This window comes from Cricetulus griseus, chromosome 6, assembly GCF_003668045.3.
Source record: "Cricetulus griseus strain 17A/GY chromosome 6, alternate assembly CriGri-PICRH-1.0, whole genome shotgun sequence".
NCBI lineage: Eukaryota > Metazoa > Chordata > Mammalia > Rodentia > Cricetidae > Cricetulus > Cricetulus griseus.
The window spans coordinates 12789229-12811928 of record NC_048599.1 but is presented as its reverse complement, the minus strand read 5'-3'; the positions used below and the strand labels follow the sequence as shown (position 1 = coordinate 12811928).

General features: G+C 50.9%; 1 protein-coding gene across 1 annotated transcript in view; it reads right to left on the bottom strand.

Annotated features, from left to right (window-relative positions):
• The window catches only part of Prex1 (phosphatidylinositol-3,4,5-trisphosphate dependent Rac exchange factor 1), a 157596-nt gene that overhangs the window by 45277 nt on the left and 89619 nt on the right, over positions 1-22700 (bottom strand). The window contains exons 6-9 of the mRNA XM_027423375.2: positions 11731-11892; positions 7429-7562; positions 2819-2937; positions 1346-1495 (exon numbers count right to left, since the gene is read on the bottom strand). Coding sequence (XP_027279176.1) covers positions 1346-1495; positions 2819-2937; positions 7429-7562; positions 11731-11892 — 565 coding nt within the window. The remainder of the gene's footprint in view (positions 1-1345; positions 1496-2818; positions 2938-7428; positions 7563-11730; positions 11893-22700) is intronic.

Genomic DNA, 22700 nt, shown 5'->3' with positions numbered 1-22700 from the left:
CCATATCCTGATCTGGGCTATGACCACAGACCACAGTGTGAGCCCAGGGATGTGTGCCCAACCCTGAGGTTGAACTTTAGACAACACTCACATCTAAGGACAAGGCCCCTTGGACCACACACACCTCTTAATGACATATACCCAGTGCTAGCCACAGCTCTTGATTCTAACCACAAAAGTACAGCTCAACCCCACCCAGTAAGGCCAACTCCCTGCCCCTGCCCCTGCCCAGTACCGACCCCACCCAAGCCCTGAACTGTTTCAGACGCTGAGCCCATGCCCACCCGGAGACCAAAGCCAGGAGCTTACCTGGCTTCCTAGCATCTTAATATATTCTGGCTTGATATTAAAGATGGGGAAGTACTACCTAAAGCCCCCACTTTCTCTAGAAAGCAGGTGGGGACAGTGCGCTGGGGACAGTGACTCGGGTGCTGTGAGGTGGGAGGGAGGCAGGGCAGGCTTGCAGAACCATGACGACCTCCTGAATGGAGAGTGGTGAAGAGGAGGGGCTCAGGGGTGACAGCGAGGGCGTGAGTCAGCACGGGGTGGGGTGGGGGGTACATCTGCTGCTACAAAGAGCTGGGAAGCAGAGCGGAATGGGCACCGGGGGTGACGAAATCACGGCAAATGTGAGGTGTCTACAATGCATACACCAGCTGGCAGCAATTCAGGTCGGCAAGATGTGCATGGGGGAAACTGAGGCCCAATTTGATTCTGGGTCAAATGAGGAGGTGGTGATGGGTTAGGAACACATGTCAAGTTTGCAAGGATGGCCAAATCTAAGGCCTTGGGCGTCAGTATCACAGCCTCTGCAGACAATGAGTTCACTGAGGCTCAGGTCATCAAAGTAACTTGCCTCAAGCACATCTAGACCCTCAAGTTCCCAGCCCTGGGCTCTGTACAGAAGCTCAGGGTAGAGACATGGCTCAAAGCCCACTCATTCCTGGTTTATCTCCTCAAACCCTGTGCTCTCTTTCTGTGAACCACCTTGGTTACTGTCCTGAGGGGCTCTCCACCATGCCTAATGGCACCCTGAGGACCATCTCCCAGACTCCTATTCAGAGACCAACAAACAAAACCCTGGGCAAGCATCTTAGCAACAGGAGGAAGAACATGCTAATTCCAGATGCTCTGGGTGACCAGGAAGCCACAAGAGGAATGTGCTACAACTGTCTGGCCCCACCAGGTCCCAACATAGTCACAGAGGTCCCCACCCATCAAAACACCTGCTACGTTTACTTTCAACCCTTCTGCAAGGGACCAAGATCCCTGCCTTAGGCACAGTGCTCACCCTGTTAGAACCCCAACACCGCCTCAGCAGCCCATGACCCATGCAGGGACTCACTCTCTCGCTGTTCCCGCTCTCGGATCAGGGCATCCAGCCACTTCTGTTTCTCCTCTGCAGTCTTGGCCATACACACAAACCACTTGTTCTTGGCAGTGTTGTGGATCTTCCAGCCATTGGTGACAGTGTAGCCATTGCTGTGGTAATCAGCTGGTAGGGACAAGAGGCAAACATGGGTCAGTACACAGATAGCTATGCAACTCCCAACCGCCCGCAAAAATGATGGTCATCACCAGTGCCAGGAGTTGGGCACTAAGCCTTCTCCCCAATAAGTGCTCCCCCTGGCTTCTCTCTCATGGACAAAGAAGATCTGCACAGTCCCTTCCAATGCCACAGTGACATAGGTATCATGACCTCTCACATGGCAAGAGAGGCTTGCCCAAAGCTCAGGAGAGCAACCCTCCCTGAAAACACAACAGAAAAATAGTACTTAGGAATGTGGGATCCCACCACACCCTGAATCTAAGGAGGGGCCTGCAGGTGTGTCATGGCTGAAATCCACATTAGACCCTTCCCCAGACAGGCTCATAGAACGTCTCCTGAGATGTGTCATCCCTGGTCCCTGTAGTGAAATGGTGAAACTACCCTAAGCTTGTTTGCCTGCCTGTGGATTGCTCATACAGCAGATGCTATCCAGCCACAGGAAGTAGGCCCCGCCTAGAGCTATGTGAGGTAAGGATGCATCTCAGGTTAGCACACAGTACATAAGAACCATGTAGAACACAGACAGGGCACTATGACCACCTTGTTATACACATAAAAAAGCAGGTACACATGCATCTAAAGCCGCTTTAATATGTATGAGTTTGAAAACCAGAGAAATTTAAAGTAAAATACCTGGCAATGGAAACTAAGAAGTAATATTTTGTTTTTAGACAGTATCTCACTATTGTCCCTGGCTGGCCTGGAACTCACGGTGTAAACCACACTGGTCTCAAATTCACACCTGCCTCTGCCTCTGCCTCTGCCTCTCAAGTGCTGGGATTAAAGGTGTGTACCACCATACCCAATATGGTAAAAATACTTTGAGCAGAAAAAAAAAAGGATTGCATTATAAAATGCCCACAGTGAGGGGTTGGAGAAATGGCTCAGCAGTTAAGAGCATGGCTGCTCTTCCAGAGGATCCGGGTTCAATTCCCAGCACCCACATGGTGGCTCACAACTGTCTGTAACTCCTGTTCCAGATCATCCAATGCCCTCCCCTCTGGCCTCCATGAGCACTGCACACACATGGACACACAGACATACAGGCAGGCAAAACACTCATACATATAAAATGAAAATAAATTTAATGTAGGAGTCCCTTGGTGGAGAGGGTGTGTGTGCTGGGTTGTACTGTTCTGAGTTCCCAGCTCCAGGGCTTTACTTGCCTAGGTTGTAGTGCTTTTCTTCAAGTTACATTCAACAATACAAGAAAAATTATACATGACACAGCGCAGGCAGGGAGGGTTTATCGGAGAGGGCGAGGCCCACCTGTCCCATCGTCCACATTCTCCACTTCCATGACTTCAGTATTGATCCGACCCCTGAAGATGTACAGGGAGCCATTGATGGACTTGGTCCTCTTGGTAGATTTCTTGCTCCCAGTGACCCTGAAAGACAACAGAAGTCAGCATCCCCTATCAGGGGCAGCGACACAGGGGGGCACCCAGGGACAGAGAGGAGCTCTGGGCTAGGGTGAGGAACATGGGGTGTCTGCTGGTAGGCAGGCAACTGAGTTTCTTCTCAACTCATCATGGTTTCTCATCTGGAAAATAGGCTAATAGCTTTGTTGACCTCACAGATCAGCTCTTCAGCTAATGGGGACCTCATGGGAGACCAACAGCAGAAATGCAGTACACTGGGCTAGCAAGCAGGAGGGGGCCCACTGGTTTCTCAGACACTACCTCCCAAATTGAAAACAGAATGGAAGGACTTGGGGGAGGCGATAATCTATCCACCCAGTCATCATCCATCTACCTGTCCACCTATCATCCATCTCTCATCTTCTATCCACTTAGCTAATCTATTCATCCACCATCCATACAACATCACACACATACACCATTTATCCATGATCCATCAACCATCTAGTAACCAACCATCTATGAACCATCTATCAATATAATCTACCCACCTACCCAAATACCATTCATCCACCCATCTACCCATAAACTCAGTCATTAACCTCCTGTCCATACACTCACCCCCCCATTCAACCACGCCCATCCATCCTCTACCTCCTTCCAGTGCAATCGCCCACCCATCTTATCCATCACTTACCTACCCCGACACGTGCTTTCACTCGGGGGACTCCTGTGGTCCACACATTCAGTCATTGCTACAGTCTGAACATGTTACCCTTCACGTTCATCTGCTGACTTCCAACCCCTGATGCCAAGAGCTGGGGGCTGAGGCCACAAGAGGTGGTCAGATCACAGAGGTTGGTGGCATCTCGTGAATGAGATTAGTCTCTTTTACAAAAGGGCCTCAGAGAGACACCTTCCTCCTTCTACCAGGCCAGAACACATCAGACAGCAGAAGGAAGCCTTGCTGAGCAAGTCTCCTGGTGCCTTGCCCTTGGACTTCTTAGGTTGGATGGGTTGAAAAAAAAAATACACACACACACACACACACACACACACACACACACACACACATATATATATATATATATATATATATATATATACACACACACACACACACACACACACACACACACACACACACACACATCCTAGAAGATACCCAGCTAATGTCATTTTGTTACAGTCACCCAAACAAATTAAGAATAAGACCAATAACATCTGGCAGGGCTTCCTATGGGCAGGGGATCGGGTGAGGAGCAATACACTCAGCAAGTGCTCAGAGATGGCTGCTGGGTGCCAGGCACCCTGCTAGGTGCAGGGCCACAGGGAAGCACATGAAATCTTGGGGAACTTGTCTTCTGTTGGCAGAAGGGGTACAGAGCACAGAAAGGGACACCAATCACAGCAAAGGCCCTCTGAACCTCCTTGATCCACAGGGTGGGCTATCTTTACCCAGAGCCAGCTAGGACTACGACCAGACCTCTCTACCTGAGACAAACATACTGCAGCTGGGTAAATGAAACAGCGTGTGCTGAGGACCTCAGAGTAGGCTGGGGACTCTGAGCCGCAGGACGGCCAGGCCTCCCTGAGAAAGAGGCTGTATGTGGGAGACCTGTGCTCCTGCTGCACGTGGGAGCTGAGTGGTGAGGGCTGAAGCAGCAGGGGATGAGATGTCTGCCAGGCTCAGGCTGCCTGGGCCTGTAATGAGGGACAGACTGTGTAAGAGTTAAGGGGAACCATGTGTTTCCTCGGGCACTGGCTGGCTGGACTCTGCTTTATTATAAATCTACAAGCATGTGTGTGTTTGTGTATGCACCAAAATTCGCCGTCCCGTTTCCATGTACACGTGGGTATGCACGTGTGTGCATGTATATATGTGTGCATTCCTGTGTGCACACCTGTGTGTGCAGGTAGAGTGATGTGTGGGAATGTGTGTGTATGTGTGTGTGTATACATAAGTATGAGCATGTGCACATTGTACATGCCTGCACGTGAATGTATGCTCATGTATGCAGGTACAAAACTTCATGGGGATGCATGGGTGTGCGTGTGTACAGATATGCATCCATTTGTACATGGTCACCTGCCTGTGTGCATGTTTCTGTCTGTGAGCGTGCATCGCGCACACACACCCACCCTACCAGGTCTGCGTCTCAGAGAACCCTACCTGACAGAGATTCTGAGGTCACTTCTGGGAATGAGGAAGAGCTGAGGAGATAAAGGTTTGGGACAGGAGTGTGGACAAGGAGACAAGACAGTTCAGACAAATGTGTGCAAAATCTCCTCATGAAACCAAACAGGAATGGTCTCCTACTTCTCACTTGTGAGCCTGGCACCATCCTAGTCACCTAGACAGGGTTGCTCACTCTGTAAAGCACGCCCCAGAGGACAACAGTGCTTCAGTCCACACAACAGACGTGAAAACAGCATTCACCCGGAATCACACAGCAGTAGCAGGGCCCGGTGCTTTCAACCACTGACTCTGGCCTCTCAGAACAGAGCCGACAGCTATAAGGTATGAGACATAGCTCTGCTGGGCCTCAGTTTCCCCTTCTGTAACTGAGAGGCTTTTAGAACACCCCCTTCCTCCTTTGGTGGCCAAAGGGAGGCCTCTGCTTCTAAACTAACAAGAGCACTCTGTGTCACAGACCGTTCCACCCACATCCCAGACAGGGACCAAGAGCCAGCAGCTGCCTAGCCACATAGGGTACTTCCTGCAGCCACTCCAGTCAGTCAGGCTCCATCCACCAGCACCTGACCCTGCCCTTAGGCACTCAGCCTTCTGGCTATTAATCTAGAGGCTGGACACTGGCCTGGTTCCTGGTCCTCTCAGGAGGCAGGTGTGCCCTTTCCCATGGCCAGCTCCCTGTGTCACTAACCAGGGAGCGGCCTTCAGAGAGTTTAGGGTGGATACAGGAAGACCAAAGAAAGTCCCTGCAGAACCCAAGACGGTGGAAATACTGTTGTTCCTCTTAGGGCAGGTGACACAGAGGAAGAAGGGCATGGCAAGGAAACCAGGACTGGGCAAGCACAGCCAGCAGCTGGGAGCTGTCCACAGAGTTCTGAAGGGACATTCTGTTTCCCACACCCTAGTGCTCTGGGAAAAGTGCCTGCCTCTAGCAGCCAGGGCAGGAAAGGCTGGGGGTGACAGACATTTCATAGCAGCCTTAAGATTGTCAAACAAGGCCTCAGGGGGTGACCTGAGTAGGACAGGAGACATGAGACAGAAATAGAGAGCCTGACAGAGCAAGCAGGAGAAACCCTGGAGAAAAGGTGTGTTGAACATGTCTACACTGGGAGATGACACAATGGAAGACTGAGGCTTATGGCAAGAAGGGCCACCCCAAAATAGGAAGGATGGATAATACAAGAGACTCTGTGCCCTGGGGCTGCCCACAGGTGTCACCAGGAACCCAGGGTGAGTGCAGGGCCCATGGGGATGGCACCAGCAGCCAACCCCAACTTCACCTACCAAGCACTTACTACCTTAACCTCCACAATGACCCTGTGAGGTATGTTCAGTAGAGTTTACTGTTTTACAAACAAGGAAACTGAGGCACAGGCAGGAGATGTGGCCAAACTCTGAAACAAACATACAGAGGACGGATGTGGCCCATACAGAAGAGGAAACTGAGGCCACACAATGCATAAGGAACGGCCACACCCATCCCCTGCGGCCGGCTTTCCCACAGAGGCTTTGGAGCTGAGAAGAGACAAGGAAACTGAAAACAGGCTCTGAGAGAATGGTCTTTAAGGCCAGAGAGCCACATTGCTGAGTCCACCCCAGCCTTGGCCAGATAAAGGCATGGAGAAGCCTCTGGAAGGTTTCTGTTTCACTCTCAGGACAACTCAACAGGAAATAGAATTTGGGCAGGGGACACTAACTCCTAAGACTACCCAAGGGGCTCAGTGAGGATGTGAAGATGCTGACGAACTGCTCTTTTTGCTCCTCTACCTCTGCACCCTGGGAACCTTAGTTTCTCAGGACGCTGGTGAGCTTCCACAACAGCTATGATGTATGACACAGTGTTCCCAGGTCACAAGGAAAATATGACGGGGACCCACTGTGGCATAAAGCTAATACATGAACCACTTCAAACACTGAACGATAAAACATATGGCAAAATACCTCCTTACTACTTTTCAAAACCTATTTACAGTTACATATAAGTATAATTAGATATAACATGTGAGCATCTTGGGTTGAATTCACTACTACACTCCAGTTCATCTGTTTCTTTTCTTTAATGTGGTTACTAGAAAATTAAAATTAACACATTTAGCTGATACTATACATTGATTTAGAATAACTCCCTAAATACTCAGAAGAAAGCAAAGCCCAGAGAGAGATGTGACAAGCCTGAGATGTCATCTGGAGAAAGGGGCATTTAGCACAGGCCTGCCCCAGAAGATCACCTAGGCAATCTGGTCCAGCCCCAGCAGGTCACCATGGCAGCCAGTCCCTGCCCCAGAAGATCACCTGGGCAGCCTGGTCCAGCCCCAGCAGCTCACCTGGATTTCCGCTTACAGTAGACAAGCAGGTTGTCAAAGAGGAAGAAGGCTCTCTCCTGGATGTTGCCTGCAGAGATCTTCAGCAGAGTGCCCTGAAGGAGGAGCTGGGTGCAGATGTCTGTGAGGTTAGAGCCCTAGGGAGGTGATGAGGGGCAGGAATGAGCAGCCAAATCACACCTGTCTTAGTTCCTTTCCTTGCTCACAGGGAAGCACCCTGACAAAAGCAACTCAAGGGAGAAAGGGTTGATTTCTGCTCCCGAGTTCAAGGTTATAGTCCATCACAGTGGGGTGGCCATGACAGCAGAGGCCTGAAGCAGCTGACTGCGACCCTATCACATCCACAATCGGGAAGCAGAGATGTTGTGGAGTATTAGCTGAAGATTTGCTACATTGTTTATGCTGTGGAACATTTGTTTAATGAGGCGAAGATGGGTTACATTCTTTTATGTTGCATTTGCTTAACTCTGTTGAAGCTGTGTTACTGTGCCTGTCTAAAACACCTCATTGCATTAAAGTTGAATGGCCAATAGCTAGGCAGGAGAAAGGACAGGCAGGGTTGTCAGGCAGAGAGAAGAAATAGGAGGAGAAAAAGAGAAGAGGAAGGAGCAAGAAAAGGAGGAGAGGAGGATGCTGGGGGCCAGACAGACAGCCAGACACAGACTAGGAAGGAAAGAACAGATACACAGAAATAGAGAAAGGTAAAAGCCCAGAGCCAGACACAGACTAGGAAGGAAAGAACAGATACACAGAAATAGAGAAAGGTAAAAGCCCAGAGGCAAAAGGTAGATGGACAATTTAAGAAAAGCTAGCCAGAAATAAGCCAAGCTAAGGCTGGGCATCCATAAGAAAGAGTAAGTCTCTGTGTATTTATTTGGGAGCTGGGTGGCAGGTCCCCAAAAAGAGTTAAAAACAAACAGCTACACACTGCTGTTAGCTCTCTTTCTCCATCTGTATACTCCAGGATCCCAGCCAGGGAATGGCCCTGCCACAGCTAAAATAGACCTTCCCACATCCATTAATCTAACCAAGATGATCTTTAAAGGCATCCCTTGTCTCCTAGGTGACTCCAGACCCTGTCAAAGTGACAACACCAGCCATCAAACACTCTTTCCTCCATACCTCTTAATCCCTATCGCAAATCTCTCAGCAGACAGAAAGTCAACACAATTCGATGAGTGGCTGTGTGAGCCAGCGCCATCAGTGGACTCCTTTTACGGGAGACACTTAGGGGTGCAGGGAGCCAACACACCAATTCACATAGTTAATGGTAGGCCCAGGGGGTCAGCATCTGGATTTACAGGAGGCTGGGTGTCCTGTTGTCTGTCTTTCCCTGTGATCTATTTGCAGTGTGGCTTGTTAAGTCTTCCCTACAGGTCAGCACTTCCATAAGGACAGGGCCACTACTGAGCATGTGTGGTGAGATCTCCAGCACCTAGCAACCTTCCCTGGGGTGCAGCAGGGGCTCAACAGATGCCACATGGGAACCAGCAGGGCGGGACTATGGGTGTGCTAGGTCATTGAAGGCTGTGGCCACAAAGGGGGCAGCCTCTGGCTTCAATAGGAGCTGTGGGATGAGTGCCCATGTCAGATCAACTAACATACAGGCATGCAGGAGGTTGACTGAGCAGTGTAAGATCTGGGGCGGAGAATTAGCAAAGGTGTTCAGGAGGGACAAAGACAGGGACTAAGAAAGTAGGAGCCCTCAGAGTCAGCACCTAGTGGATCTGTGTAAACTCCTGGGAGGGCTGGGCACAGATACACAGATCCTAAGAGCTGAGGAGAGGGAGCTGGACAGAACCAGGGCAAAGACAACACCCACTGAAGCAACCCACATCCTTGTTCACCTCAGTTCGTCTTGGAGAGGGAGTTTTGCAGCACTGGCTACTTGACCAATGAACTGTATTTCCTAGCTTCTTGAGCATCAAGCATGGTCAAGCAATGTAATCATGCCAAAAAGCAGGTGATATGTCACTATCTTCCAACCTCTCCCCTCCCTCCCTTATCTCTTTCCACAGGTAAAGACAGCCATCGGATTTAGGGAAGGACACTGAGGCACAGGAAAGAAACAGCCCCATTGGATCAAAGCCACCTACCCAGCCTGGCTGGCCACTGGCCACACATCTTCCTCTGTACTGCCTACAAGCTGCTATGTGAAGCCCCTGGAGTTACCCCACCGCCAAACCCCACGGCCCCATGGCAGCCAGCACATGCCAATGTTTGCCTAGATGCTGCAGGGAGCTCAGGACAGTGGCCTGTGACACAGTGGAAAGGCTAGTCATGTGGCCTGTGCTTCAGGCAAAGCCATGTGCAACCCCTTCAACCAAAGGAGCCAGATGCCAAGTCGGCTGCCTTACCCTGCCTGCTAAACACAGCAACCTACCAACTCAGGCTGATGACTGGGACCTCCCTGACCAGGAAGCTGGGGGTGGGGGAGCGCTCTGCTGCGGCCACAGATAACCAGACCCTCCTGTGGCTAACCCCTCTCCCATACAAATGGGAACCTTTTCTGTCCCACCTTCTAACTTGATGGAGGCCAAAACTTAATGTCATTCCAAAGTCCATCTGCAAGGGAGTCTGGGAGCTAGGGCTCTCATGGAGAAGATGCCAGTAAAGAAAAGTGCAGGGGACATGTCACCCGTGTTCTCCGAACAAAGCTCCAGTCTTCTCTGCAGCTGGGCCCTCAACCCAGGGTGGGGGAGTAAAAGAAAAGAATACTAAATCCCAGACATCCAGGGCCACCCAGGGCCTGGTGTGTGTGTTGGGGTGGGGGGAGGGGTCTAGACAGCAACGTCTGTCTCAGAGCCTTTCATCTCAGCCCTTAATCTCTCACTCCAGCTAAGCTGGCCTTCCTTGTTTAGTTGTATTTTTCCATTGTCTTCCTAGAGACACACAGGAAACTTTCAATAAGCAAGAAGTGGGGGTTAAGAAAGTCACTTGGTTACCGGATGAAAGGATGGCTCAGTGGGCAAAGGGGCTTGCTGCCAAGCCTGATGACCTGAGTTCAATGCCCAGGTCCCACGCGGTGGAAAGAAATGAGTTGACTCCCACAAAGTGTCCTCTGACCTCTATACATAGCTCTGGAACACTTGTGTGCACACACACAAGTAAGTGTGGTAAACAAAGTCAGTTACATACACTCTGGGGCTAGCCCTCCCACTAATCCTAAGGGCAATGAAACAACACCTGCTACTGTCACAGGTGAAGAACAGGGTACCCAGGTCAGAGAAGTTAAAAACGGGTACCAAAAATCACTCAGCTAGCAAGGAAGGGTATGTCAAACCAGAGTGCTGACTCGGGGTAGTGTGGAAGGTTGACACTATCAATCTGACAAGGTGTGGGATTCCCTTCTAGAATTCCAGCATGTCTGCCAGAGAGTTTTAGATTATGTTTACTGAGGTATAAAGATCTGACAGGGATGTCTTCTACACATGTTTCTCTTATTGGTTGATGAATAAAACATTGTGGCCAATGAGGCAGGATGATAGGTAGGACCAGAAGTCGAGGAGGATTCTGGGAAGTGTAGGCAGAGAGTCAGTCATCTTGTAGGATGTGAGAGCAGTTGAGAGGTCCGAACTTTTCCTCCAGTAAGGTTAAGGCCACGTGGAAATACTTAGATTAATTGAAATGGCTTAATGATTAAGACAGAGCTAGCCAATAAGAAGCCTAAGCCAACAGTATTATAACTAATGTGGCGTCCGAGTGTTTATTTGGGGCTCTGAGGCGGCTGTAGGACCGGTCAGGAACTCCGAAACAAAGATCCACCTTAAATGTGGATGATGTCACCTCCTGAACTGATGTCACCTCCTGAACCGGTGTCCGGGATTGAGTACAGAGGAGAGGGAGCTGTATCATCTCTGCTTGCTTCCCATGGGTGTGGCATGACCAGCCATGTGACAATCCCACCTATGACTTCTCTACCATGATGAACTGTAACACAATAAACCTTCCTCTCTCTGTGGCTTTCACCAGGTATATAGTCACAGTCACAGGAAAAGAGAGAATTCAGATATGTAAATGCTGCCCTTGGCACTAGCAGCAGAAGGTAGTCAGCGGGTAGGCAAGAGGAGTGTGGCCCGCAGGGGTGGGGCTAGAGGAAGTCTCAATGGCAGCTGCTGTGATACAGCAGTGTTACCAGTTTGTCTACAGAGATGTGGAATCTGGGATTTTATGTTTTACTGAAAATCAACTAAACCACTTGTAAGCAAACACAGGGCGGGCCAAACACAGGCAACAGGCTGTGATCTGCACTTCGAGTGGGGGCCTAGGCCCCTCAGCGCAGGGCCCTGCTATCTGACCACATACCTCCCAGCCCTCTATATGAGACTGCAGCTGCTCCAGGGCCTCCAGCTTCTCCATCTGCCTCTTGGTCTCATTGATGTTGGAGCAAACCGTCTTCATGGCCTGCAGGGCACTCTGCACCGCAGGGTGGTCAGGGTGCTTGCCAGGGGTCCTCTTGGCCAGCTCCTAGTGTGGAAAAGGGCAGGAAAGAGGGGAATCAGTCCAGGTACGTCCTGCCAGAGGCAGAGCCATGTTGAACCAGTGTGCCGAGGGAATGGAGAACAAAACTCACACACACTGGCAAATTCATGTGAGTGTCAGTCTCCACAGTGAGTGTAACTGGACTTGGGGTCACCTAGAATATACATCTCTGGGTGTCTACAAAGGTGTTTCCAGAGAGGTTTAACAGGGTGGACCAGCCTGGACTGCAGGTGGTGCCATCCCACAGGCTGGGCTTCTGGACTGAACAAAATGGAGAAGGGGACCTGAGCACCAGCATTTGTTTTTGTCTGCTTCCTGACCACAGACACAGAGAGATCAGCTACCCCACCGCTCCCAATGAACTGTACCCTAAAACACACCAGCTACCCCATCACTCCCAATGGACTGATCCTAAAACAGACACAGAGACTAGCTGTCCCGCTGCTCCAGATGGCTGTACCCTAAAACAGACCAGCTGCCCCACTGCTCCCTGTGGACTGCACCCTAAAGCCATGAACAGTAATAAGCCCGTCCTGCGTTAAGCTGATTTTGTCAGATACCTCATTCCACAGACAAAAGGGTAACTAAGACGTTCGTTTTTCACTCTCTCACTCGTTCACTCATTCACCCTGTGGGTATCACCTGAGCGTCCTTGAAGTCAGAATCTGAATCCACAAGAAAACAGAAATAAAACAGCCCGTTGGGCATCATAGCCTAACAAAGAGACCAAAGAGAAAGAAAGATCAAGTCTCTGTCACAATGGCCAGCAGTGAGAAACACTGTGAGGAGCAGGGATGGACAACAGGAAATGAGCATCAAACTGGGGGGCCGGGGGACACCCTGAGGTAACAACATGGCAGACAGCCAGAAGAGCAGGTGCAAAGGGCGTGAGGTAGAAAGACACAGGGTATGACAAGGAATGGTAGGTGATTGGGGGTGGGGTGGGGTGAGGAGACCATAAGACAGAACAGGGAGATGGGCAGGTGACAGAGGTGGCCACAGACACAACTGTTGCCCCAGCTTCCTTAGTGAAATGTGGGGTGGGGGATGCCTCTTGGGGCACAAGTGTGGCTCATCGGTAGCCATTTCCCTAAGATGTGCAAGGCTCACCCTGGGTTCAACCCTCAGGACTGACATATAAATAAATCAACAGGTCTCTCCTCCAGAGGACACAGGACAGAGCACAAACAGCATCCAGTCAACTCTCAAGTCAGGAACCAGCTGCCATCAGCTCTCTCCCAACCCCCACCCCATCTCAGACACAGGCAGGGACATTGTCAAGACCAGACAGTGTTTTCTAAAAACATGGCCTCATGTCACCCAGGCTAGCCTCATGCTCACTCTGTAGTTGAAGCACCTTAAACTCATGATCCTCCTGCCTCTGCATTCTGAGAGCTGGGATTAAAGGAGTGTGCCACCAGGCTGGGTTTACACAGTGCTGAGGGCAGAAGCAGAGATTCCTGCTTGTTAGGCCAGCACTCTACCAACTGACCCCTGGCTGGTTTCAAAGTAAAAACTGCAGCCTCTCACTAGGTGTGGTGTATGAGATGTGCAGGAGACTTATGAGCCAGCAGGGGTGGGCACGATGCTGAGGTGGCAGTGCCTGCACCAGGCCATGGCCTTCTTTGGTCGGGGCATTAAGACAGCATCAGAGGAATTTCCTAACCAGACACCACACCCACCAGACGGCCCAGGCTCTGCCACCACACGCTTCTCTGTTCCCTGCAGTCACAGGCAATGCCCCCTGACTCTCCTGCACTGGATGCCAGGGTGGCTTTGCACATTAACTGGATGGACTCAGGCTGGTCCCTCCTTCCTTCAGCATCACCCTGAGTCACCCCCCTACAAACCAGTCACTAGAAAGCCAGTGATGGTGAAAATGGCACAGAACATTCCCCAGAGTCATCTGGCTGAGCTAAAGAGACAGGCCCCAGACTATGATAGCCCCAGCCATGGGAGAGAAGGGGCTGGGACCTGAACTCAGGTCCCCAGCTTCCTCAGATAGGACAGCAAGGGGTAAAGCAGGTATCAGCTGCATTCTCTTTCACAGAGAGCAGCTGACTCCTACTTGTTGCAGTCCAGCCACTCCTCAGAGGTGTCCCTACAGGGCAGCCAATGCCCAGTCAAAAGGAGAAAAGGATCGGTTCCTGTTCCCAGCTGACTGCCCTCACCTCTATTTCTGCCTGAGGTCAGCAATGAGGGTGGGAACAGAAACCAAGCACAAAGGCCAGACTGATAACTAGCAAGCTGCAGGGGGAAGAGCAGACTTTGGTGTCTGGAGTCATAGGGGAGTGCTGGCTACACTCCAAGAAGCTCCGAGGACCAGGGGCCATCCTCACCCCTGAGCCTTTACACACGCTGCCCCCTCCAGGCAGGCACTCCAGCCAGACTCTTAGGGCCAACACCACACTACGTAAGAGCAGGCGAGGAGGGCAGTGGAGGAGAGCTGAGCGGTGGCAGAGCTGAGCGGTGGCAGAGAAAGCCACAAGAGCAGTCTGTTCACCTCCAACCAACCTCAGTGTGTACTCCTGAGGAAGGGAAGCCTTCTGAAGAGTGGGGCAGCGTCAAACCAGGCCACTTCCTCTACTGTGCCAAAGGAAAACAAAATGTGCTGAACCCCAAACAGAAGGCCCGAGACCGCACATGGAGAGAAAAGAACACAGAAAGGAACCCTTGTCACCTCAGGTGCAGCGATGTGCTTCCAGACACACTCACGTGTAAACCACCTCACAAATGTAACCCTCAACCTCATCAAGTTCAAAGCCATCATGTTCCCAGGGACACCATCCAGGAGGGCGGAAGAGGAATCAGTGGAGCTGTTTCCAAACTAGACAAAAACACAACCACACAGCAGAGAGACAATTCAGGGCTCGGGAGATGGCTCGGTTGGTAAAGCACCTGTCTTGCAACCATGAGGACCTGGGTGGGATCCCCAGAGCCCACCTAAGAAGCCAGGCGTGGCAGTGTGCACCTGTAAGATCAAAGACGGTGAGATAGGAGGTAGAAACAGGTGGACCCTGGGAGCCCGCAGGCCAGCTAGCCTGACCTACATGGTGATGAAGACCAGAGAGAGAGCCCGTCTCAAACAAAAGATGGGAGGTACCCAAAGACAGATACCCAGGGTCATCTTCTGACCTCCTCATACATACCTCGCATGCAAGGACATACACACATACATGCACACGTGTGTGCACACACACACACTCACACGCATGTGCACATGCACATACACACAAAAATGGCATGGTAATTTTAAAGTAAGTTAAACAAGCTGGTGGTGGTAGCACATACCTTTAATCCCAGCACTCAGGAGGCAGAGGCAGAACTCTGAGTTCAAAGCCAGCCTGGTCTATAGAGCTAGTTCCAGAAAAGCTAAGGGTTGTTACACAGAGAAACCCTATCTCAAACAAACAAACAAAAAAGTGAAGCGTGTAAGGGGCAGAGAGCTGGCTGAGCTGTTAAGAACACTTGTTGTGGGGCTGGAGAGGTGGCTCAGAGATTAAGAGCACTGGCTGCTCTTCCATTGGTCCTGAGTTCAATTCCCAGCAAACACATGGTGGCTCACAACCATCTATGATGAGATTTGGTACCCTCTTCAGGCCTGCAGGTAGAACACTGTATACATAATTAATAAATAAATCTTAAAAAAACAAAACAAAACAAAACAAACCAAGAACCCTTGTTGCTCTACCAAAGAACCAGAGTTCAGTTCCCAGCACCCATATCAGGTGACTCGACTGCCTTATAACTCCAGATCCCAGGAATATGGTCCCTCTGGCAACCACACTCACATGCACACACACAGTAAAAATACAATGGAATAGGTGAAGCCAGCCCCTGAGATAAAGATAATGGAGGCTGCTCCCACACCTGACCACCTGTGTTTACCCTGAGACATCGCCCCCCAAGTGGTAAAAGTGAGGATTTCCTGATTCCTTCAGAACTCAGCTAGATTCAGACTGCTCTGGGTCAGAACACAACTAGGTTCCAAGGAGATAGAAACTCATCATGAAAACCCAGGGACCCGCACCCAAAGTGAGAAAGCTGTGAATTTACAAGGACCAAAGAGGTACTTAGCTATTTGCTAAGCATCTTGGGGGGAGGGACTATGAGGAAGAAGCTACTTGGCTTTGGTGGGGGTCAGAGGGTCAAGAGGGCCGATGCACAGTGCCTGGGTGGAGTAGTCACACCCTTATGCTATGTTTCCCATGAGGAAGAAGCCTGCCTTATAAAGGGGTGAGCACACCACCGCCGGACGCATCAATAAGAGATTCAGGCCTCTGCATCACCCTGCTCCAATAGCTTCCCAGACCCTGATGCCAAGACACGGAAGCCAGACAGCCCGCCTCCACCCTTGTCTGCTGTGTGACCTCAACAAGTGAACCCAACTCTCTGAGGCAGAAGATGCTCACAGTGAAATGAGGTCACACCCCCCGCTGACCCACCAACAGATGCAGAAGTGAGTGCAAGCATCTTCACAGACCAAGAGAGCAGTGTTTATTGTCGTTACCCTCACTCCCATGGTAACAGCGACACATTTACTGCCGTCTCTATCCAGGAAGAACAACAACAGAGGCTGTTCAGGTTTGGATCAGACAACAGCGGCAGCTAAGAGCACAAGCTGTTCACCAGCACAGTAACCATGTCACCAAGCATTTCCATCCCAATGAGGAAACTAAGGCATGATCACTGGAGCCTCTCAGGGCCACAGACAGGAAGTGGGGCCTGGTAGATGCTAGCTAGCTATGGTTACAGGTCTCCTCCTGTTATGCTCTAACAAAGTGTTCAGAAGAGGCTGGTCCTGGGTTGGGTGAAGGAGAGCAGAGAGACACCACACAAGCCAGGCTGTGGCCCTCCCCAGCATCCGCTCCAGCCCGTGTGGTTTCACGAGTGGCCTGGGCTTCCTGGAAGGGAGGAAACAGGGCAGAGGACCTGGGCTTCTGCAAGCCACCTCATGCCTCTACCCCTTGCAATCACATGTATCAAGATGGTGCCTACAGGTATGACTCCGAGCAACTCCATTCTGCCCCCAAAGTAGGGGTGGTCCTGCCACAGCACAGCCACAAAAGCTTCCAGCATGACCAGGCCCAGATGGGCAACAAGCAAAGGTGGTGGGGTAATCAACTGCTTGCTTGCTCCATCTCCCTGGAGCCCAGCAAAGGTTTACGGGAAAGCATGAAGAAGAAGAAGAATAGGGAGTAGACGTGCCATGAAGCCCACCATTCCTGACCCTTGCCTGGGCTATGAGTCCCAGAGAGGCCACTACAGCCAGGCTCCCAGTGTGGGTTCATGTCAAAGCCTGAGTTTTCCAGCCTCCACCTCAGGAAGGGAGCCCAAGAGCCACCCAGCAAGGGCTTTGGCTGAGACTCAGGTTGTGGGGGTCAGAGGGGTAATGCCTCTGTTCCCTGAAGATGTGAGCCTGAGGCTGCCGGTGCCTGGGGGGAGCCACTTGAGGAAAGGGTCCGCTGAGCTGCAAACTTCAGGGAGGAACAGCTGAAGACACTGGCCTAGGGACGCCTTGCCATAGCCCCAGAAAACGTGGCTGAAGTCAGCCCTGCTGGGAGTCCTGGCTGTTCTCCATTCTTTTCTGAAAAAGCAAGTTTAAGTTAGGTTTTCAGAGTGTGGAGGTGGTTAATGACATAAAATGAAAAATTAGGTTTTCTATCACTAGTAGGACGGAGCAATCAAACTGTAGCATAAAGGCAAAGCTGGGTCTGTCGATGGAAGAGGCAGTGAAACCCATCACTGTCTATAATGGCAGACACCTGATGGGCGACACAGGTCTAGGAAGCCATGCCAGCATTTCTAGAGAAAAAGGGGGGCCTAGAAAGGAAGGGGTGCCAACCACAGGCTAGATCAAACAGAGCAACACCCCCACTTTCTGGGGCTGAATATTGATCAGACCTTCTAACACAAGCTCTGCTTACAAAGGGCTCTGCAGCAAGCTTTTCTACCTAGCTCAGAGTGTCACCCCTCCAAACACTGCAGCTCTGGGGACCCCTCCAGTAATGCTGAGGATAACAGTGAGGCACAAGTCAGAGCACCTAAGGGTGTGGAGGTTTGAATGAGAATGGCCCCCACTGGCTCCTATGTTTGAATGCTTAGTCACCGGCGAATAGAGCTGTCTGGGAAGAATTAGGAGGTGTGTGGCCTTGTTGGAGGAGGTGTGTCACTGGTAGGGAGGCTTTGAGATTTCCAAAGTCCAATGTGATCCTCTCCTCCCTCTCCTCTCTCTCCCCCTCCTCCTCTCTGCTACCCTGGACAAGGATGGAAAGCTCTCAGCTATGTCTCCGTGCTCGCCACCACACTCTTCACCTTGGTGATAATGAACTAACCCTAAGAAGCTGTGAGCAAACCCCCAGTTAAATGCTTTCTTTTATAAGGTGCCTTAGTCATGGTGTCTGCTCATACCAACAGAACGGTGACTGAGACAAAGGGGACTCCTATAAGAAAAGGGTAGGGCTGCAGAGATGGCTCAGTGACAAACCTGCAGACCTGAGTTTGGATCCTCAGCACTTATGTTAAAAAAAAAAAAAAAAATCAGAGCCAGCATGGTGATGCATTGCATGCTTTTATTTCCAGCACTCAGGAGGCAGAGGAAGGAAGTTTAAGGTCAGCTGGGTCTGCAAAGTAAGATGGAGATCAATAGAAGACATTTGACATTGACCTCTGGCCTCCACACACACACATGTGAACACATACATGCACACACACTAACAAGTACATTACATTAACAACACACACACACACACACACACACACACACACACACACACACACACACGGAAAAAAAAAAACAAGAAGTGGAAACTTTTGGAAGAACTTGAAAAGTTGCCCACCACAGCAAAGAAAGCCTTGACACAGGCAAACTGTATGAAAACGACATGCAAATATCTTAAAATATCTGCCCTGTGGGGATCCAGAGAGCCAAGCCTCCAAGATGAGCAAAGAAACAGAAATAGTGATGTTGTCAGAACCCCTGCTCCTGGGTCCACCCGTGCAGGAGCAAGGGGTGCTGGCTCTTCAGGTCCAGTGCTGGCAGTCTGCTCAGGGCAGACGCAGGACTAACCTGACCCCAGTGCCCTCCCAAAACCCATGCTGACCTGGGTCTCTACCTGACAGTGACTAGTGGGGTACAGGGTTGCTTTCCTTTACAGGACCATGTGCCACAGCCCTGAGCAGTTGTGCCAAGGCCCATGCTGCACCACCTCATTTCTGGGGTTGCTGTATATGTGCCCATGTGTGCAACACATGGTCAGGGGATCACCATCACGCTCTAGATTCCATCAGTCGGGGACTGGAGGGCCAGCTTCCCAAGGAAGCCACTGCAAAGGTGACAGTCCCAAGCACTACAGACATGGTGCTCCAAAGCCAACAGGAAAACTGCCCAATGACAGTGACACTCCCTCAGACAGCTGCAGCAGGAGAAAAGGGGGGAACAGGAAACAAAAGGGACTGACTCCCAACCCCAGCATGAAAACCATCCTAGAGAGAGATGGGGAGAAATGACAGCAAGGGATGAACAGATGACAAAGAAATACAGGCCACACTGGCCCCAGCTACTGGGAAGGCTGAGGAAGGAGGATGGAGAGTTCAAGGCCAACCTGGGCAACTTATTGAGACTCTGTCTCAAAATAAGAGACTGGAGTGTAATTCAGTGATCAGGTGCCTATCTAGCATATGGAAGTCTGGTTTAAGTTCCCAGGAAAGACAAAGGCATGCGTTTGCTTGCGCGCGTGCGCACACACACACACACACACACACACACACACACACACACACACACACACACACTAAGACAGACTGACAGAGAGAGTTCCTATCAATACACACGGTAAGCAAAAAGCAACTGAACTCAGGTAATATCATCAGATCAGATTACAAATGAGGCCTTTTTAGTGCTTCCAGACCTTCTTAAATCTAAGGACAAAGACAGCTCAACTCTAAGAGGCTGAGACGAACACAGGTGTAGCTAATTAGGGTTGAAGCAGACCTTGTATCAATCTGAAGGATCTTGGACGTCCCTCCACGACTCTTCATCTACCCTCTTTATAGTGACTAACTAAATACTACCAACACTATGAAACTGAGGCACAGTGCTTCAGTCACATCTCAGAGAGACATGTAGCAGGAACTGGGAGGGGGGAATCCCACACCAGCCTCCTCGATGGCACCGTCAGAAAATACCCCCCACCCTGGGCGTGACTATAGAACACTCAGGGTGTCAATACAAGTCTCCAACACACTGTCCAATCCACACCGAAAACCAGGGTTATAAGCACCACCACCATTGGGGAAGCAAACACAGAGAGGTCCAGCAAACTCCCTAGTCACACAGCTAGAAGAAGGCGGAAACAAAATGAAGCAGGACCCTGGAGGTGATCTGGGCATGCTCTGAGGAAGATGCTGTATGAAAACACAGTTAGTTGCCTTCAGTGTAGGAGGGATGGGAGCTAAGGCAAGCAGCAGCGTTCGAGGTGAAGGCAGGGAGGCCTGCTGGAGCTGTGGCAGCCTCAGGAGAGGCAGAATGCAGGAGTCAGCAAGCAGCCAGGCCTGGGCAGTCTCCACAGCAGAGCCAACAGGGCTTCTTCACCAACTGGAATGGAGTGAGGGCAAGTGGGGGCCATAGATAACCCAAGGTTTGGCCTGAGAAACTTCCAGGATGAAGTGGCTAGTTCCTGGAATAGAGCCAGGAGGTAGGCTGGGAGGGAATCCATTCTGGAGAAGATTAGAGCCAGCATGTGGAGAACCAGGGCATGTGTGTTAAGAGCTGTGAGGATGGTCATAGCAGTGTCACTCCTAAATGCCCACTAGACAATGAATGAACAATAAGGCTAGCCCAGCTTATAAGGGAATACTACTCAGTCATGAAAAGGGAATGGCATATGAACCCAGGCCACAATGTGAAGTATACAATGCCAAGTGAAAAAAGCCACGACACACAGGGTGAGATTTATGACTCCATTTGTATCAAGTATCCAGAAAAAGTAAATTCAGAGACAGAGGAGGGGGGTAGAAAGAAAGGAAATGGGCACATACTTTTTAGAGGATGGTGCTTCCTCCTAGGGTGATGGAAACACTGCAGGCTTCCTGTAAGTTTTGGTGGCTCAACCTTTGAATATACTTGTAGTTCTTTTGTTAGTCACAGTGGATGAGGACAACACAGGAGTGAGACAGGGCAATGAGTCCATGATGGAGCCAGCAACACCCACACACAGAGGTCAGGGACAGGTCCCTCTTGGCCACCTAGGACATCCTGCTCATCCCATGACACGCCAAGGTCCATGTAGAGCCACCAAGATCTGGAAGACTCAAGACCTAGGTTAGAATCTGTTGTTCCAGCTGTGGCCCTGGAGTCAGGTCTGCAGCTAGGACAGAGCAGGGCCACAGCGAAGGGCCGGTATCAGCTGGTCCCCCCTAGGGACCTGCTTGCTACATATCGAGGCATCACCCATCTGAATCATCTCCCTGGAAACACTGATGGAAAACTCAATAAAGCCTGAAAATGCCAACTGTCTATCCTGAGCCCAGGCTGAAGAGCCAAAATAGAATGTTCTGGCTATTCTTAGGCAGTGTTCAAGTTCAGCTTTTGGGGCTGTTCCCAAAAGGCTTTCACTCTTGCCTATTCCTCCCCCACCCCAGGCTCCCCAACCCTGCAGCCTGCACCATTGGGAGTTCAGTGGGAACAAGGAGGCTCACAGAACTTAAGACATCTGTGGGTGCATGGCTGAGGGGACAGGCCGGGGTTGGAGGCAGCTGTTGTGCACATAGGGTCATCTTTGAGAATGGCCTGGAAACTGTGAGCAAAGGAGCACATATCACCCCTCCCCCGCCCCACCCCGGAGGGTGTAAAAGGCCCTCAACCCCTGCTTATACAAATGTTCCAGTGGCAGGCGCCAAGGCAGGGACACTAAGGAGTTGTCTACCAGGGAGCATGCATGTCCCCACAGGAATCTCAGGCCCTGCTGGCTGGCCCCAGCAGCCTCCAGGCTCCCAATCCACACAGCTGGAGAGAAGAGAGCAGCAGCAGTGTGCACAGCTGTCAAGAGGGCCAGGCCAGACCTCCACCACTTCCTGTGGGTGCTTCCTGCAGAGGCGGCCAGCGGTTTGCCCCAGCTGCCTCCATCTTCCTGGGACAGAAGTCCTGTGGGACTAAACCCCAAGCCCTAGAGAAAAGGGGAACAGGCCACATGGGTCTTTCCTCCAAAGTTATTGACACAGATCACAAAATCTGCTTCTCTACAAGCTCCTATGGCCCCAGACTTGGGCAAGACCCAGAAACCAAGGGGTTAACAGTTCAACTGAGCTCTGGGGCTGCAGGTGCAGAGTTTTCCCTCAAGGGTCAGATGTTCAAGTCTGAGAACCCAGAAGAGTAAACTAGCCACTGAGCCATGAAGGCATCACTGTTCTTAGGCCCCATTTAGGGAACTAACAAGGACTGCAGAATTCACCCTCAAGCACGCAGTGACTTAGCTTGCAAACATGCTCCTTTAACAGACACACCACTTTGGAGGCAGGGTTAAGACTCTAAAATGAGACTGGTCAGCAGTGGCTCAGGGGGTCTGGGGCAGCCATTTCCCTTTCTCTGTGTCCCGATGGCCTAGTCTGCCCTCCCCACCAAGCTACAGGGCACTTCAGAACAAATCCAGAACCACTACTGTCACTGGTTCTGTATCTCAAAGAAGAAACTGAGGCATAAGAAGTGGCATGACTTACTTGATAGCGGGGCTAATAAACTGCGCAGCTGCAACTCAGACACAGCCAAGCCTGGCTACAAAGCCCAGAACTAAGGC